Source organism: Mchenga conophoros, linkage group LG7 (assembly GCF_057382185.1).
Source record: "Mchenga conophoros isolate Kocher_MC1m ecotype Shallow Benthic linkage group LG7, M_conophoros_male_GT1.1, whole genome shotgun sequence".
Taxonomy (NCBI): Eukaryota; Metazoa; Chordata; class Actinopteri; order Cichliformes; family Cichlidae; genus Mchenga; species Mchenga conophoros.
Genome location: NC_140532.1, coordinates 364,891 through 382,562, shown reverse-complemented (window position 1 = coordinate 382,562; position 17,672 = coordinate 364,891). Strand labels below are relative to the sequence as shown.

The following is a 17,672-nucleotide window of genomic DNA, read 5'->3' as shown; positions in this document are numbered from 1 at the left end:
GCTTGAACAATACATATGATGAAACAATAAGTAGTTTGCGGCATATAAGGCTATAACAAGCTGCAGAGCTAAATGGAGTGTGGAGGGATAAACATAGCATCACTTGTTTAGCTGACACATGAGAGGCCAAGGGGGTGCTGCTCCCAAGAAAAAGGAAAAGAAAAGACAAGCAGCAAACTTTTGTTGTTAGCAGGTGGCTTAGAAATGACTTCTGCAGCCTGAATTTACTTTATCACCCCTCCAACCACGGAAAAAAATAAAAAAATATCGAAACACACTGTTGAGTAATTCAGGACGACTCTTCTCCTTTATAGCAAAATTATACATTTCCGAGAAGGGTGCAGCAAAAGGTGTGCGAAGAAGGTAAAAATCATGTGCGCAAAGAGACTGAAGAGACAGGAACAGTGAGTCAGCTAACCAGACAGAGAGAGATACTGCACTGTGTCGAGAGGGTGGACAGGAGGATGACAGAAAGAACAGACAAACAATGACTGTGCACACAGCCTGCTGTGTTCAGGAGAAGCACAAAAAGGGAAAAGCTATTCTGTTTAGAAAATAGGCGATCACACAGTAGTGTATGCACGTTTGACAAAAAGGTGAAATAAAAGTCATCTTGCATACCCCTCCATGTGTTACATTAGACAGTGTGTTAGGTGCTGTCCAAGTGAAGTAAATTAAGAGCACCAAATTCCCAAAACAGGAAACAACTCACCCCGTAGCTAGGACTACAAAAGGAATGAGGACAGATACGGTTAAAAAGCCTGCTGGAAACACTGGTATAAGCACTATAACTGTAGATGAACAGGGGGAAAACTAAAATACACACCTTCGTCCATAAGATTTCCAAATAAGGCTTTCGTCTCCTCTTGAAATGTGGGGACCTCTGGAAAAGAAAAGGGAGCAAAGTAAACAAACACAAGTTAGAAAAGCAAAGCTAGAGGGATACTGGTTCAGACCGATCCCACCGTAACAATGTTCCTACCATATAACAGGAATAATAACCATCAAGTACACCAAATTACACACATTTATCACCAGCTAAACATGAAGCCTGGCTTTGTAATTTCTAACAATGTTAAATAACATGCTCAAGTCAGTCCGATAAGCTGGATTTCCATCATGACAGTCTAGTTTTTAAAATGGTGCCAGCTGGCTATAGGAGATCAGGAGGGGCACAGCAGATTTAGTGCACTTCCACGAACTACAACCAGCCTTTCAAGGCATTTAAGCCACTCACTGTGCTGCTAATGCACCATACATTAGCACGAGACTTTATATATTGGGGGGGAAAAAAAAAAAAAAAAAAAAAAGAAAAAAAAAAAAAAAATTGATTCACACTGTGCCGTCTTGCCTAGGGCTGGGCGATATAACCCAAAATTCATATCTCGATATTTTTTTAGCTGGATGGCGATATAAGATATATATATATCTCGATTTTTTTTTTAAAGCCATAAGTTAAGAACAAAAAGAGTTCTTAGTCACACTGTGTCCCAGATGTCACACGGGCACTTTTATTTACATACAGCGTAGATGTACATGAAGAAATTACTCAAAAATAAATTATCAGCATTTATTAAATAATCATGGTCTATAAATAAAAGAAAACAATGTTGTTTTTGTGCATAACAAAAAGCTCACAATTGTGCAGTCAAAATGTAAACTAATAGACGCTGAGCATAATAACAAAGAGACAGATTTCACAGCTGCACCACGTCTCTGAACAGGTGCCATTTGTGGTCCTTATACACACACACAGTACGTATCACTCCGCGAGGCTCCTCCTCGGTAGCCGTAATCCTCTGGCAATCCATCAAGCGGTGCAGCTCCGTAGCTTAGCAAAGTCATATTAAAACATTTGACAGATTGCTGAGCGCTGTGTACCACATAAAATCGGTTCGCGGTCAGTAAGCACAACCAGAATTCATACATAAGGCGCACTGTCGATTTTTGAGAAAATGAAAGGATTTTAGGCCGTGCAGCCCCTCCGGGCTGCATGTCGTTAGCGCGGTTAGCTCGCTAACACGTTGACGCTGTCCAGCCCCACGCACGGTAACTCGCTAACGGAGATTTTCCGCTTTCATCTTGTCAATGCCTGCAGGTGAAGCTATGGGGGAGGCGGAGTTGTGTTCAGTGAAGGAGAGGCGAGGCCGAGTAACGTTGCGTAGAGACAAAAGTGGACGAAAGAGAGGCAAACCTGCGGCTCCACAAGTATAATTATAACGTAACATAGACTATATCGATATAAACGATATTGTCACATCTTATATCTCGTATGAAAATATATCGATATTTTTAAAAAAAAACTCGATATATCGCCCAGCCCTAGTCTTGCCCTACTCCACAATGTCCCCAGTATTGTTCAGTCAGTGCCTGTGTTACAACTGACATGTAGCCATTGTGTCTGGGTCATAATAATGTGATCCTCTACAGAGGTGACTGCATGCGGGCTAAACTGTGCACATATGTACATTTCAAAACACAGCTGCCATCTGCCAGAGAAAATTTCATTCTGCCCTTAATATAGTGCACATTTGTCATTGTAATTCGGGGTGGGTGATATCGCCTCAAATTATCATGTCGATATGGCCAGAAATATCATGCCCATTTTACTTCAATATAGAATAATCCAGACAAAAAGCTGGTCACAACATTTTATTGATACTTTCAGCTTGCAGGCAGCACCATTTATAATTGAAACTAAATAAAAGATCATTTTCAATCCTTTTTAAATGAGTCAAATGAACACTACGGCATCACTGAGAGTTACAAACTGTCTAAATCCTTTCACCTTTAATAAAATGATCAATGTGGCCGCTTTACCAGGTGTAACAAATAGGTTTAACATCCAGGCATCCATGAAAACAGAGTTTATGAAGGTTAACAGAGTTAGAAGCAAGCAGGAAGTTGGCTTGCTAGTTTCCACCTAAACATGATATAGCATGTTCTGACTAAGGGGTTTCTGAAAAATTAAGACGTACAGCTCTGCTGTCACTTCCAACATAAATGAAGACAGAAAACTAAACAGCAGTGACGGTTGTAGGGTTACTGAAGTTGGGCTAGCTGGTATATAATAATGTGCTACGTGGTGGGTAGCTACACAGCTACAATATATTAGCATGATATAAACACATTAGCAGTGAAGCTAACTTTTTTCCCCACTCCACCTTAATAAATGCAGTGTAGTTTGGACCCGGAAGCAGGGTTGATAAATCATCACTCAAAGATCGGATACTGAAGAGGCAATCTTTTGAAACAAGATGCCAGGAGAAGCAGTATTATATCTAGTGACGCAGCACAAAAGTAACCTAGGTGAAATTGTTTCTAGATACTTCAGGTAAAACATATTTGTTTAACAATAACTTCTGTGACTGTTGAGAATGCTCTGGAAGTTATTTTAAACTAAAATAAAGTTTGTACCTCAGATGTTGGGTCAAGCTATTCAAACCAGCTGCTTAACCACATCAGTAATTTGCATCCACTGTTTGTTATTCTTGTCATATGAAGCGCAGCTAGTGAGTACTCCTGCCACGCTGGGTGAGTCGTGTGTTTACATTTCGGTCCCAAGTCACCGGCTGCTAGCTTCTCGTCCTTTAAAGTCTGGCTGCACCTTCAGTGTATTTGTGCTGGCTAAAGGTGGAGAAACACTTGTCGTTTACACCTTTAACCTCCTAAGACCCGAACTCTTCCACGGCATGCATTTTAAATTTCTCTATGATATTTGGGCATATTGGGACCCGATGAATGTAAAAACAAAGAATTACCTGATTTTTGTTTCTAAGAAAAATGAGAGCCACATATGAGGATATTTGTTTCAAATTTCGATAGAACAGTGGGAGTATAATGTCCTCGTAAGTGGATATCAGGTCCTTGTAGTGCAAAATTGAGTACTTTGGTCTAAATAACCCAAAATGTGATGTCCACATATGTGGACGCAGGTCGTAGGAGGTTAATCTGGACAGTTTTCTTGTACATGTTGCAAAGTACTGTGTCCTTATTGGAGGTTGTTGAAGTAGCTCTCATCTTCAGTACTAAATGGTGACTCTTGCTCTCAGATATGCCTGGGCTCATCTCATTGTGTACAACAGGGAACAAACTCATGGTTGTTAGTAAATCTAGCCACTGTTAGTTTAATGGATGAGCACACTTCGAAAGCTTTCACCATGCTAAGAAAGAACAATCAATTTAGATAGATTTGTATTTCTACTTATAAAACACTTAACAAGGAACCAAGTCTCATCAACCATTTTAGATTAGAGTGCCTAATTCATTTCTGACTTTCTCAATGGATACCAGATTGACAGGATCTGATATAACGGAAATCACCATGTGGGCATCATGAAAACAACATTTCCTTTAGGTTAATCTGCAGCCTTTTAAAGCCATTTGCTTTAGACAAAACAAACACATACCTTGGAAAAAACAAAAAAAACAAAACACAACTACATAGCACCTCAGGTACATGTGAAAACAGAAGGACACAAAAAAAAAAAAAAAAGAAAAGGGGGGGGGCACTAAGAGAAGCTAAGATATGCTGCACACTGAAGCCAGGAAAAGTTGAAGTATACGGAAAATAAGCACTCGGGGGAATACAAGAATGCAAAGAGATACAAGTGGGAAAAAGACACCATGAGTAGAGGGGGGGGGGCAAAAACAAGCTAGGCTTCAACAAACATGCCGTTCTTTGTTCTTAAGTGGCCCACTCCAAGTTTTCATACACACTATAACAGTGTAATTCACAATGCACGCATGCGGCGCCTGCTGAAAGGCTCCTCTGTATTCACCCACAAAGAAACTATTCAGCACATTTTGTCACAACATACAGAACACACTTTCACCAGCTACGCTCGAGCAACAGAAAGGCCAATCAATTTGTCAGCTTGATGCTAACAAAGCTACAACTAGAATTTACACTACTGTACAACATCTTACCCTGCAGATACACGGACAAATGCATTGAGCTGATGATGAGGGGAGGAGAGGGGGCTTTTTGTGTGCTTTACCGTTTTAAAGTGTAATACCTTTAGTCCTGTGCACACTCCTTGTGGCTACACATGAGAAGAGTCTGAGCAAGGAGTTCCAGGGTGGAGCTTGCAGCGATACACTAGCTGGCTTCGATTTCACTTGTACCACAGACATAGAGGTAAAGCATTTATACGCTCCCTTTGCGCCATATTTCTCTGGCCTTTTCCATGGAAACCACACAGTGTTACTGCTGCCCCAAACACACGACAAAACACAGGATCATGTTTCATCCTCCTGCTCACCCATTTGAGAAGAACAAGTTCATGAGGGTTGGGGTAAGCTGAAATGAAAGAACTGTGTCCAGAGAGGCAAACTGATCCTTAATAGCTGGTAAAATGAGTTCTCAGAGGAGATGGCACAACAGAGTGGCCAAGGCTGGAAAGAGAGAGGGAAAAACGAAACAAAAAAAGTAGGTCACCGATGTTTTCACTGCAATGCTTCGACACAAGCCATCAGATTTGTTTTCTGTTAAAATTAAAACCTTGAAAATCAAGTCTGTAAGCAGTCTGTTGGTGTGTGGTCAGTCAGCCACTCCCTTGTTTCTCCCTAATCGGTCAATACAGGAACAGACAGCAAAGCAAGGCAGTTTAGCCAACTCACAGTAGAGTTTCTTCAACACTGGATAATTATCCTTTAGCAAGTTCCACCTTTGTTTCTCCTGGTGCCAAATTTTCAGGAACTGTTTGGCACTACACCACTGCAGCATCTAACAGGTACAAATGCATCCAACAACCACCTTGTGAAATTGTAGGTTTGCTGGGGGGGAGGAACATTTCCCACAGTCAAACAGGGGTGATTTTGATAGAAAAACAAATCCTGTCCAGTGTACTTGAGTTGGAAGGTAGAAAAAATATATATAAAAGTTTGATAGGAAAAAGCTCTGCTTTTTTGGTTTCTTAAGATGATAAGACTTGCGAGAGAAGGAAACAAAGAAAGTGTCCCAAATAAAGTCACTCCCTCACTGAGCGAAGTTCTCTCCGTCCAAGAGTGTGGTTGGTGTCGCTGCTGCTGGGTGCGTTTGTGAGAAAGACAGAGAGCAAAGCTAAGCCGGCATCCAATGTCAGTCCAAACAGCAGCCTCGCTCACACCCTCCCCGCTCTCCCCTGACACTCCCTACCCAAACACATAACACTTGACAAATTTTATTTGCACCTGAAAATATACATACAGAAAGTATACAGACAGTGTATGTACACGTCTGTATACTTTCTTGCATTTTTTCCTGCCTCAAGCTCGCGTATTTCGCTCCCCTTCTTAGGTGGACATTCCTTCTCTCGCTCTCCCACTTGTGTTTCTTTCTCTCTGCCCCCTCCGTTCCACTGCCTCTGTGGTTAAGCAAGTCTCAGATTTCAGCCTCATCTGGCTGCAGGCTGTACCACCAGCTGCCCTCACTGACACCATACCTCACTTTCTCACTGCCTTTTCTCTTCATTCTGTTCTATCGACTTTCACCCTCACATTGCTTGCCACAGTGCAGCAGGTCTGTGCATAGCATTAAGCACTCAAACACTAAATCAGCAGATTCAAACAAAATGATGGTCTCTGTAGCTTAAACAAGTCAAACAAGAAACTTTTTTAAATCCAGGTCTGTTAGTCAATTTTCTCCTCCTACAAACAGGACCATATTCTCTTAAAAAAAAAAAAAAAAAAAAAAAAAAAAAAAAAAAAAAACACAAACACATGTGTATAACTGAGCCAACTAAGAAGGGAAGCAAGATTTAAAAAACAAAAAAAACCTAAATATTACTGTGAGCTGCAATCTGTCAGCAGGAGAGAAAGTGATAGTTAGCTTAGTGCACAGGGAAACACAGACCCGGTTCACATGCAGCACTCGAGTGCGTCTTGGTGATCTGATCCCATATGGACAGATCTAAACACAGATGTAACTGCCCCCAAACACGATGACTCACGGACTCTGCTTCTGGCCACCATCGTGGCCGACAATAATGCCAGCAATGACGTAGAACGACTGCTGTATAGTGTGTGCTGTGCCTGCAAGTACTGCCAAAAGTGCACGTCTATTTTTGAACTGCAAAATAAATCACAAATGATATTCGGGTTATGAAGAGATTCAAACTTTAATACCTTTTTATAAAACGAACTCTGCTTACAAGAAGACAGTATATGTGATGGATGATGCTTCTGTGTCTGAAAAGTGAAGCAGATGCACAACTTCCTTAAACCTGCGTTCTTTTTATATGTTCACCAATGGAGCAATAACTGCAATTGAAAAGAAACGTCCAGTACAAGTCTGAGAAAACAGCCCTTGCACGTGCCCTCAGTAAAGACTTTCCTGATCAATCTCTGTGCTCAGCCTCTCAAAAGTCCATTTTGCATGTGTATGGTCACTTAAGTTTCACAAAAGAGGATTATCCAGGGTACGCTCACTGTAACAATTTGTGACAAGTCTGAACCACATGCTTCTGGTTTCACAGTCACACCTACCTCATGCCGTCCCTTTCCCAGCCTGTATGTGGACACTAAGCCCTTTCTTCTATACTCTGTGTGACAATGGCAGATAGAATTTAAGGGCACATCTTTGACAGGTCGTGCCAATTCACTTGATTTTTAAGTTACTTGCATGGTAGTAAAACAAATCGGACTGTAAAAGGAAAGGACAGCTTCATTTCATATGGAAATGTGGGCTTGTGCTTTACTCTATCCTGTCTTACAACCCCTCACCAAGGCATGCCTTTCACATCTCCAACTCACTGATCTTGTTTCAGTTCATTGATATGCTATTGGCATGACAAAATGCAAAAATCTGCACTACTGAAGGATGTTTAAGGTGTAAATAGTTTCTCTTTCCATCCTCTCCTCTGTAGCCCCTGTGGATGTAGGGGATTACATGTTTGGGTCGCCAGTGATGAACTGCTGCCTGGTCCAGATGGCTCATTGTTGTATATATTGCCCTTGCCCCTTTTAATAACACAATTTGGGCATTGGCTACTGTCACTAGCTCTGTTTTACAGCCCACATTGTGCATGCGTGTTACAGCGGTCTCTCTTTGCACCTGTATTTTTTCTACTGCTGCCAAGTTTGACTGTATTCGGTTTATATTGTCTGGCAATAATGCGAACAGATGTGGCGTAACCACTGAGAAAAGATTACAGCAGAGGCAGTACGGTAGCATGCCCCATGTCTCGCTCGTGGTTTAGTCAGTATAGTCAAAAAAAAGGGTGATTTTTTTTGGGGGGGGGGCAGACGAGAAAATTAACACTCAAGTGTGATCAGTTCAGTGACATACTCAACAATAGGTACACTACACTGATCATCATAGAGAGGGGTGGTGAATAGAAAGGAAAATGCCTGTAGGTCCTTTAAAAATGCACTTATTTGAATTTTAGGTCTCTGAAATTGTTTACAAGATATTTGAATATGTCCTACAAGTTGCATTAATATTAGTCTTACTTCCATCTGGGTCTTGGGGAACAATATTAATCACTAATACACATTTTTCGATATCGCAAACTATCAAAAGGATGTCTGTCTAGTAGATAGCAATGTATTGTGAGGTAGCGCCATGCCCTCTTGGGTTTTAAATGCACCTTAGAACACACATGCATCAACACTACATATGAGCGGGCGGAGGGAGGTTTGGAGTCTTCACACACCCCTGTTCTCTGTTGCCTGCTGGAGCGGGGGTCTGGGAGGAAGAGTTGGCCGTCCGATTGGGGTCTGGAATGTGGGGCCTCCTTGCTGCTGCCGCCGAGTCGGGGCGGTCTGCTTCTCTCCACCCCAGGGGAAAGGGTAACACTACCTGGGTCTGGGTGCAGTTTCCCCCTCCAGGGGCAAGGGTACCTAGACCTGCTTGGGTCTAGGTATGCTTGGGGAGTGTGATTGTGTGTACAGGGTTAACATGGCTACTACTTCAACTTTTAACTTTAAAAACCCATTTCTGCATACACTACTTTCATCTATGACAAGTGCAAAATCTGTGAGATCATGACACTGAAAGAACCTGGGGGGACCGTTTGTGGACATTCAGTCCCAGTTTTAAAACCTTTACACATCTGAGTAGCAAACTGCACCAGCATCCATTCTACCTACAAAACAGTCTAAAACTGGAGTTTGTGTCCAAAAAAAAAAAAAAAAAAAATTCAGACAAAAATGATTGCACTGATGAACACGCACAGAGCAAAGCAGGCAGTTGGCTAATGGTTCCTTTTAGCCTTTAAACAATGTTCACATAACTTAGTTGATTGTGTGTGCAATTGTTCTAAGATGCTCTCTTGCATAGGTGAACTAACAGCAGGCTGTCACTGTGCATTCCTCGGCTCTGATTTCATAAAAAACATATTTAAAGATTTGCAAGACCCTTTCCACTTCTGTTTACAAACATTGTATTGTCTCTACTGAATGTAAAATTCTCAGAGGTAAAACATTGGCAGACCAAAAGAAAACAGAAAAATGCCACCAAATACAAATTGAAATTACCGTAATTGTCGGGCTATAAGCTGCTACTTTTTGCACAAGCTTTGAACCCTGCGGCTTTTAGTCAGGTGCGACTTTTCTATGGATTGTCCATGATTTTTGTCATATCGTAAGACGATTTGTTTTGTTTGTTCCGCTGTTGTACGGCACTACGTTGCCTGGCGGAAGGGCATGTGATCAGACACACAGTATCTGGGTTCAAGAGTGGTATGTTGGTCACGTTTTCATCCGCCAGGCAACATAGTGCCGTACAAGTAGCGCGAAAAACAAACTTCAAATTAACGCTACGCGTTCAGCGGGAGTCGTGGATGACGAGCGGCGATAAACTTGCGAAAAGCAAGTTATGCTCAACTCCACCGGTGGAATCTGACAGCGTGGAAAAGTGTGAAAACATCCATGATCACCAACGGATTTCGAAGGGCTGGACTGCTGCATGATGGAGAGGAGGACACCGCCACGGCCCTTCTGAGGGTGTTTGACTCTGACACTGACAACGAGGATTTCTTTGGTTTTGTAAGTGACAACGAAGGAGAGAAGCTGAGAGTGGATGACGTAGCCATCCTGAGCCTGTTCGTATCCGACACTGGAGAAGAGGACTTTGGTGGTTTTAGTGCGCAGGAAGATGGTGGTAAATGGTAAAAGGTAGTCTGAATCTATTTTTCCTGGTGTGTTGTAGGTTATTGTTATGTACTACATTTGTTACTCATTTATGAAGCACAGTACATGTTTCGTACTTGTAATTACCGCTACTTGTACATATACCTAAAAAGTTATGCAAATATGTACCCGTAACTTGTTTTTCAAAATATTAATAAAAGTGATGTCTCCAAACAGCCATCTCTTTCCTGACAATTCCCTTTGTGCATATTCTCTTACATATGATAAGTCAACATTGAAACACCCTGCGGCTTTTAGTCAGGTGCGGCTAATGTATGTACAAAACAGGATTTTCCCCTGATTTTAGCTTGTGCGGCTAATATTCAGGTGCGCTTTGTAGTCCGGGAAATACGGTAATTACACAGTAACATTAAGAAGACCCTCTTCATTACGATGCATTATACTTCAATACAAAGGGTCAATCGTTGTTCAAAGTGCACATCCGGACCAAATGTGCGTTTGGCATTTTGAAGGAGAAAGAATATCATGTTGCAACCACACTTTCACTTCAAAAACAAACTACACAGCAAGGCACTTCCACTTCAGTCTGTGAATGCTCACTAAAGAGACGACCTTTGGCATGTTATTTCGATCTTCATCTGCAAATTAAGTGCCACCTACTTCAAAGACAGGGCCAGTCTTAATATACATATTAAAAAGACACAATGTTTAAAAAAAAAAAAAACAAAAAAAAACAACCACAACCTGAAGTAGAAGCACCACAAATAAACATGCAGGTGTATCTATGCATTTACTGAGGCACCATGCATGATCCTACAGCTCCTATGCTAGAACTTTAAAGCAGGCTCAATTCTCATTCAATCAAGGCAACAGGTTGCATATATGCATAAAACTGTAACCATTAATAATAATAATAATAATAATAATAATAATAATAATATCATCATCATCATCCACCAACTACAGTTTGATTTCATAGTGCTACAGAAATGGAATGGACTGATTTCAAAATCCAGACCCAGTCAACAGTTGGCTCTTTCCCATAGCAGGAAAAACAACTTGGGAACAATGCAGCCTAGCAGCTTGTTACCATGGAGAAGCCACACAGAACAGGGATATCAAGGTGGAGGCAAAACCAACCACACAGACAGACACAGACCCTATCTTGTGTGTTAGCACCTAATATAGAAATACACACAGAGATAAAACAAGTAGGGACTCCCTTTGGCATTAGTAGCAGATCTAGAATTACCTCACTGTTAGTGAGCCGATGACTCACTGCTCTCTTTCTCACATTCACACACCGCCAGTATTAGGTTGGACAAAAACAGCTGTCATGCTTATAATTTTTTCAACGCCAGCTGCTAAAGTTGTGCCAGCACAGTAGAAGATGCAAAGATCTCCTAAAAAGTTCAGTCACAGACTTGTCTTCACACACATCAACATTTATATTTAAAAAAAATAAAAATAAATCTGTTATTGTCAAATTTCACATGTAATTAGTCAACAAAAGGACAACTTGGTATACATCTCAAGTTCACCCTTGCTGTAAGACTGTCAAAGATAATATTTCTTAAAAATACATTTCTCGTCTCGTGTCATATTAGAGGTGGGCGATATAAACGATATAAATTTGGCCAACGATAGAGATTTTGACTATATCGCTCTATCGCGATAGCACATGTTGATGATGTCATCAAGCTCCGCCTGCCTGTTTTGGTCGAAAGCATCGCAGCGGCTAAAACCATTATCATCTGCAAATTCTGGCGGGCGACAGTCATAGCAAAGAGATGAAGCACTTTTGAAATATGGGGAAAGCCAAAAACTGCACTTCCTCCACTTCCGTAACATTGATTCATTAATGTTGAATTCTCTCGCAGCTGTTCTATTCCCATGTTGTTGCAGTATATAGAGATTGAAAATGTGACGTCATTCAGGGGTAAAACCGCAAAGGATTCTGGGAACTCGTGGCAAGAGGTACTAGCGCACGCAGGCTTTCAATTGAAATCAGTTACACAGCGATAAAAAGAAAACAAAAAAAAATGGCAAGAAGCTGTTGTATTATTAACTGCAATAGCCGGTCGCATGACAGCCACGGGAAGCCGAGGAGTAAAGAGATCGGTCGTTATCGGATTACGTCGTTGAAGAGAAATTGTTCGAGCCATGTTTCCGAAGTAACAAAGAGGCGACGGATGGCCTGGATTGCAGCTATTCAAAGACCAAATATAACGTCCTAGAACACTCCAGCTCACAGGTTAGTCTGCTCCAAAGCATTTCCACAAAGGTCAGTGTTTTGTAGTAGTTAATATGTCATTTTTCATAACATAATTGGTGATATAGGTTACAAGCAAGTCTGGCGCTGAACAGAAATTGTCGCTCCTGTGTTTATTGTGCATAAATAGTGAATTGTCCCGACACAATATTGTGTTTCGCTTCTGTTATTACCATGGTACATTGACAAAAACATACTTTTATTCACAGGATAAAACAGTTGTTTTGTATCACTAATTGACCAGTGCGATTACAACATACAATATTATTGTCACTGCTACATTTCTGTAATGTGAACCAGAAATTATTTCCACTACTAATTAATTACCTTTGAGTAGAGCTGGGCGATAGAACAATAACGATATGTATCGCGATATAACTTTTACTCGATAGAGAAATTAAGCTATCGCGATAGACCTCGCCGCTCTTGTCCTCAAAAAAAAAAAAAAAAAAAAAAAAGTCAGCCAATCCAAATTAAGTAGCGCAGAGCCGAACCAATCACAGCCGCAGCGTCACGTCGCGTGACTTGTTACGTACAGCACAAGTGCCAAGCCGCACGTGTGTTTGTTTGGGAAGCAGCCAGCGGGTAATGGAGGAAATGAGTGTGCCGACTAGAAAAATCAACCGAGCGTGACCGAAGAGAAAACAGATGATGGTTCCAACGCCGGAGAGATTGTCGAACGGAAGAGCCATAGAAGTTCCGTAGTTTGAAGGTATTTCGGCTATTTCAAGTCTGACAAAAAACAGAGTAGCGTGCACTGTAAATTGTGCCGAAAGCAAGTCTGGAAATACAATAAACTGGTGCATGCGTCACACTGTGCGCCACGTTATTGTTTCGGTGAAATGAATTTCTACAATACTGTTACTGTTAATTCTACTCTCTGCAGTGTTTAAATGCTTACATATACACACAGTTACTGTCCCTCCACACATACGACTCTGTTCTGCTTCTATGCCCCAGCTTTGTTTACTTTTTCCCACCGAGGCTTCTAGACTTCTGATTGGCCAACATTTCGGCACGGTTAGGAATCTAGCGCCCCCTGCTGCTTTGGCATGTTCATAGCAGCGTTTTCCTTCATTTCTGCCTTTATGTGTGGACGGGATTATTTTTCAAAACGAAAACGGAAAATCTCCGTTTTCAAAAATACCCGTGTACGCGTGGACGTAGCCTCAGTCTCTGACTGGAAGCGCTAATTCGTCATTCGGCTTTTGTCAGACTAAAGTAACTGTTAAAACTGTTTGAAAAGCTAAGCTATACAACAAGGAGAGATTGAGAATTTCCTTTTAGTTCTCAGTTTATTTGATATTGACAAAAGTTAGTCAGTTTTGTCTGTTCTTCTGTAAAACAAACTAAGATTTATTTTTAGAATTAATATTTTGTTTCTAAGTGGAATTGACAATTTAGTAGTCTGTTTCGTTTGTTCTATTTTGAAACTTAAACGCTTTAAGTTTCAAAATAGAACAAACGAATTTTAGGCAATATCGCCCAGCCTTAAGTTATATGACACTACGCATGCATGCACAAGCACACAGGTAGTCAGGTGACAGCAGGAGCAGCAACAGAAGTAGACAGGCAGCTCTGATGGACCAAATGAATTTTGAATTTCAAATACAAGACGAGTCAGCTAAGCTTTCAAGAAAAAGGGTGGAATGTGATGCTAATTAAACCAACTGGCCAAGAACTAACAGCAAAAAGGGTCTACTGCTGGAAAGAGAAGAGGCACATCAAATGCACACCACCGTTTGAGGTTCAAGCACAGTGTTTCCCAAAAAGACGACACCATGGGGAACCAGGGTCAGTCTTCCCAAGCACAGGAAGCATCATAACATAATACAGCTGACAACAGCATGAAAGCAAAATGAGGTCTGCACACACTTATGTTATTTGGGAAACACTGCAAGTAAAAGTACTGAGGTAAGGCAGTCAGCAGCAATTGACCTTTCAAGTATACTGAGTGCAGGAACGTGCTGGCAAACATACCTGGGAGTGTTACCCGAGGAAAGTCTGTGGGAAACTAGAATTCGCAGTGAAGACAGGTTTAACCATCAGAACAAGCAGTATGTGCCCGTTCAACATTGCCCGTGAGCACACATACGTGGTTACGTTATCCTCAGTTCAGAAGTCAAATACAAAAGACAACTGGCAGAATTAAAAAGGTAATCATTTCTTATGTTGAGCTGAAGCTGAGGGTTGCACACAACGACAATCATCTTCATGTTTGATTACCCAACGTATTGTGGTGGAAACCTGGCACTGCCGTGTCTAAGATGAGTACAATAAAACAAAGCACCAGCATCTGAGAAATTTCTGAGCCAACAAGCAGAACCCTCGCTGGGTAAGCTAAGACAATAGGCTGCAGGTTGTTTCTTTGGTCATCAAAAAAAAAATAATCCCATAGAGTTTGTAGTCCTTTTCCTCAACAAGCGTGTGTGCATGCGAGGCGGGAGGGATTGGCCGGACATCCACTTCTGTCACCGTTTTAACAATGGCTGGTTGCTGCATAGTGGTCAAATGGTTCAGACATTTCCTGCCTTTAACTCCAAGTGCTATTCCACTGAGAGCAAATACTGCATTAGAGATTTGATAAAAGAAATATTTAACAACATTTTACATTGGTCAGAATAAACAAACCCATTCCAGATGGAACCTCTTAAATACAGTCTGTAAAATGAAAGATGAAAAAGCAAGCTTTTATTTTCTTGCATTTTAATGAGCTTTGGGATTTCACAAGGATGAGTCTTTCCTATCAATGACATAAATCCTTTGATCCTGGCATCTGTCAGCTTTCATCCACATATGAAAACCACCCTGGGGGCTACAATACCAAGTGACTAAGCCTCTCTGAAAGCTATGGAAAACCCTTGGGTCAAAACAAGTTCATCTCTACTGCTGCATTACAGACAACCAACACTTAACTGTGGCAGTCAGCAGAAACCAAGAAGGATCATACATACACGTGTACATGCTGTGTTTCTTTTCCCTGCCAAATGCAGTTAGATGGACTAAAGACATGTTATAGCTGGACAAACTTTATCAACCAGTTAAAACAGCGCAGTGCATACATATGGGTGTGTAAGGTCTCTGAAAGAAAAAGGTTCTCTGATTTTGTGGTCTGCAGCAAAATGAGAAAAATTTCAGTGTGTAAAGAAGTGTTTTTAAGGTACAATGCAGAACTTGTATCTAGCATCTAAGTGCAGCCCAATAACTGGTTTTCAAGGAGAGGGGAGATTAATTATAGTGAACTGAAATCAACCACATCCTGACAGAAGATATTTAAATACAAGTTGCAATTATTAAAACCTGTATTGCAATTCCCAATTACAGTGTAACAGACTCCCACCTCCCAATCAATACCCTGTATCTCTCATGTTTATAACATGCTGAAAAGACCATATTTTTCCAACTGTAGGGCAGATCATGTACTTCCAATAATTTGCATCTCAAGATAATGAGACGCTACACCTGACCAGACCGACATCTGCCGTGTAATCTTACTGTAAAATCTCAAATACTGTTTCAAGCATGACACACAAGTCCAGCACTTGGAGGTTGGAGGCCTGTTTAGAGAGTATTTAATTTGTCAAAAGCTGAAAGAATTAAACAGTCACATTGGGGGGGTTTTTTGGTAATACAATCCCAGAGTTTTACAACTAGTGCATCCCTTTGTCTAGGTTCATTTAATTACATTTTATTTGGTCTTACTCTGTGAGGAGCTATGGGCTGCACGTCTGTATGCAAAGTGCTACATAAACAGTGGTATGGCTTTATTATTTGATTGACCTCGGCTTAGATCCATCCAGCCTGAGCAGAGGTTTTGTAAAGTAGGGCAACAACTGTGATCAATATGGAGGTTGCTTTTTTAAGCCAACTTCAGCGAAAGGTCATATTGTGATACCACTGTGCATCTGTCCACAGCCCTAATTCATAACTCATCTACAGGTGTCCACGTAAACGACTACGTGATCGCTCAACTACTGCTCATGCAATGCAAACTGCAGTGAACATGTAACGATGGCGATTAGAGCCCTTTAATAATCAATAACGACCAGGAGCTGACATTAGTCTTATAATAGACAAGTCAAACACGCCGACTCCGACTGTAACCTTTACTTGGAGTAAACATTAGTCATCACTTCCTCTACAGCCGTTATGCCAGCAACAGTGCTACACAAAACAATGCCACGACGAGTTTCTGTTGACCTGGTCTAACCTACTTTGAAAGCAAAATGGCCTTGTCTTTGCAAGGCAGACAACGGCGTATCCTAGCAAACAGTTTCCACTGCAGGCACACAAGGCCTCGTCTTGCCGTAAAGCAGTATCCCACAGCTTACTAGCTAGCTGAGTCGGTGAGTTTGTTAGCTTAGCTGGTGTGTGAACATGCTAAGAAACGGTACCCTTCCATTTCCCCCCACTCACACCAGTTAGTAAACGTTAACAACAACGTTTAGTCGCTACGCGTGTCAACCCGTTAACCACTGCAGGCAAGAGGCGTTTAAAAGATCAGCAAACAAGCCGGACAGTAGGCTAGCTAACCGCCAGCATTATTAGCACTGCGCTAACGAAGGAAGCTAGCGTCTGCTCTGCTAGTCAACGGGGCTGTTGTTTTCACCGACACACACTCCACTCGAAAATCTGATGTTTCACTGTCTGCGGCACACCCGCTTACCTCGAAAGAATTATCCTTCAGTTCACCACGGAGAAACAGGTGAATGTGTGGCACCGGGACAGACACAGGATCCCTCTCTGTCGTCGTTTGCTCGATGTACACATTGGCTCAGCTCCTGGAACAGAGACGAGACGGCAGGCGTTAAGTACCAGCCGCTCAGAGCGCGCACAGTTAAGTTTGCCACGGGAGCGCGCCTTGCACGAATTGCAGGTTGCTCGAAATGGTTCAATTTTATAATAATAACAATAATGCGAAAATAAATATACGCATATATGATTGCATCCCACACAATTTACTGCATATCTTTTGAAGCTGTTTCACATTATGAAAATATTCTCACCGTTTACAAAGAATATTAACGCATGCTCACACTTGTACTATCGCCTTAAAATCAAGGCTCGTCTAGCAGGTTCTCACCTTAGTTTCACTTCATTATACTATTCGCCTGCATCTTGTATCTGTACTGGATTTGATCTCTTGCCTCTCCGCTATAATGTAAGTGAAGGAAACTGCACATATGCTTAAACCAACAAGTCCCACAGATAATCCTTAGAAATTGGACATTTAAATCAGCAGTTTTAATGAAAAAAATAGCAAAGGGTTTTAAAAAGAGACTTTGGACAGGTATAGCGAAGATTGAGGTCAATCTTGATGCTGGAC

General features: G+C 41.4%; 1 protein-coding gene across 3 annotated transcripts in view; it reads right to left on the bottom strand.

Moving 5' to 3' along the window:
• The window catches only part of siah1 (siah E3 ubiquitin protein ligase 1), a 36,235-nt gene extending 19,062 nt beyond the window's left edge, over positions 1–17,173 (bottom strand). The window contains exons 1-3 of one of the 3 annotated variants that reach the window (XM_085281402.1): positions 17,013–17,173; positions 827–883; positions 713–725 (exon numbers count right to left, since the gene is read on the bottom strand). Coding sequence is in view for 2 of the 3 variants with exons in the window: in XM_085281403.1 (XP_085137529.1) it covers positions 827–883; positions 5,019–5,136 (175 nt within the window). In the remaining variant the exon portion in view is untranslated. Of the gene's footprint in view, positions 1–712; positions 726–826; positions 884–5,018; positions 6,317–17,012 lie in introns of those variants that run through there. The other 2 variants (XM_085281401.1, XM_085281403.1) reach the window with 2 other exon arrangements.
• Between the last annotated feature and the right edge of the window lie 499 nt (positions 17,174–17,672).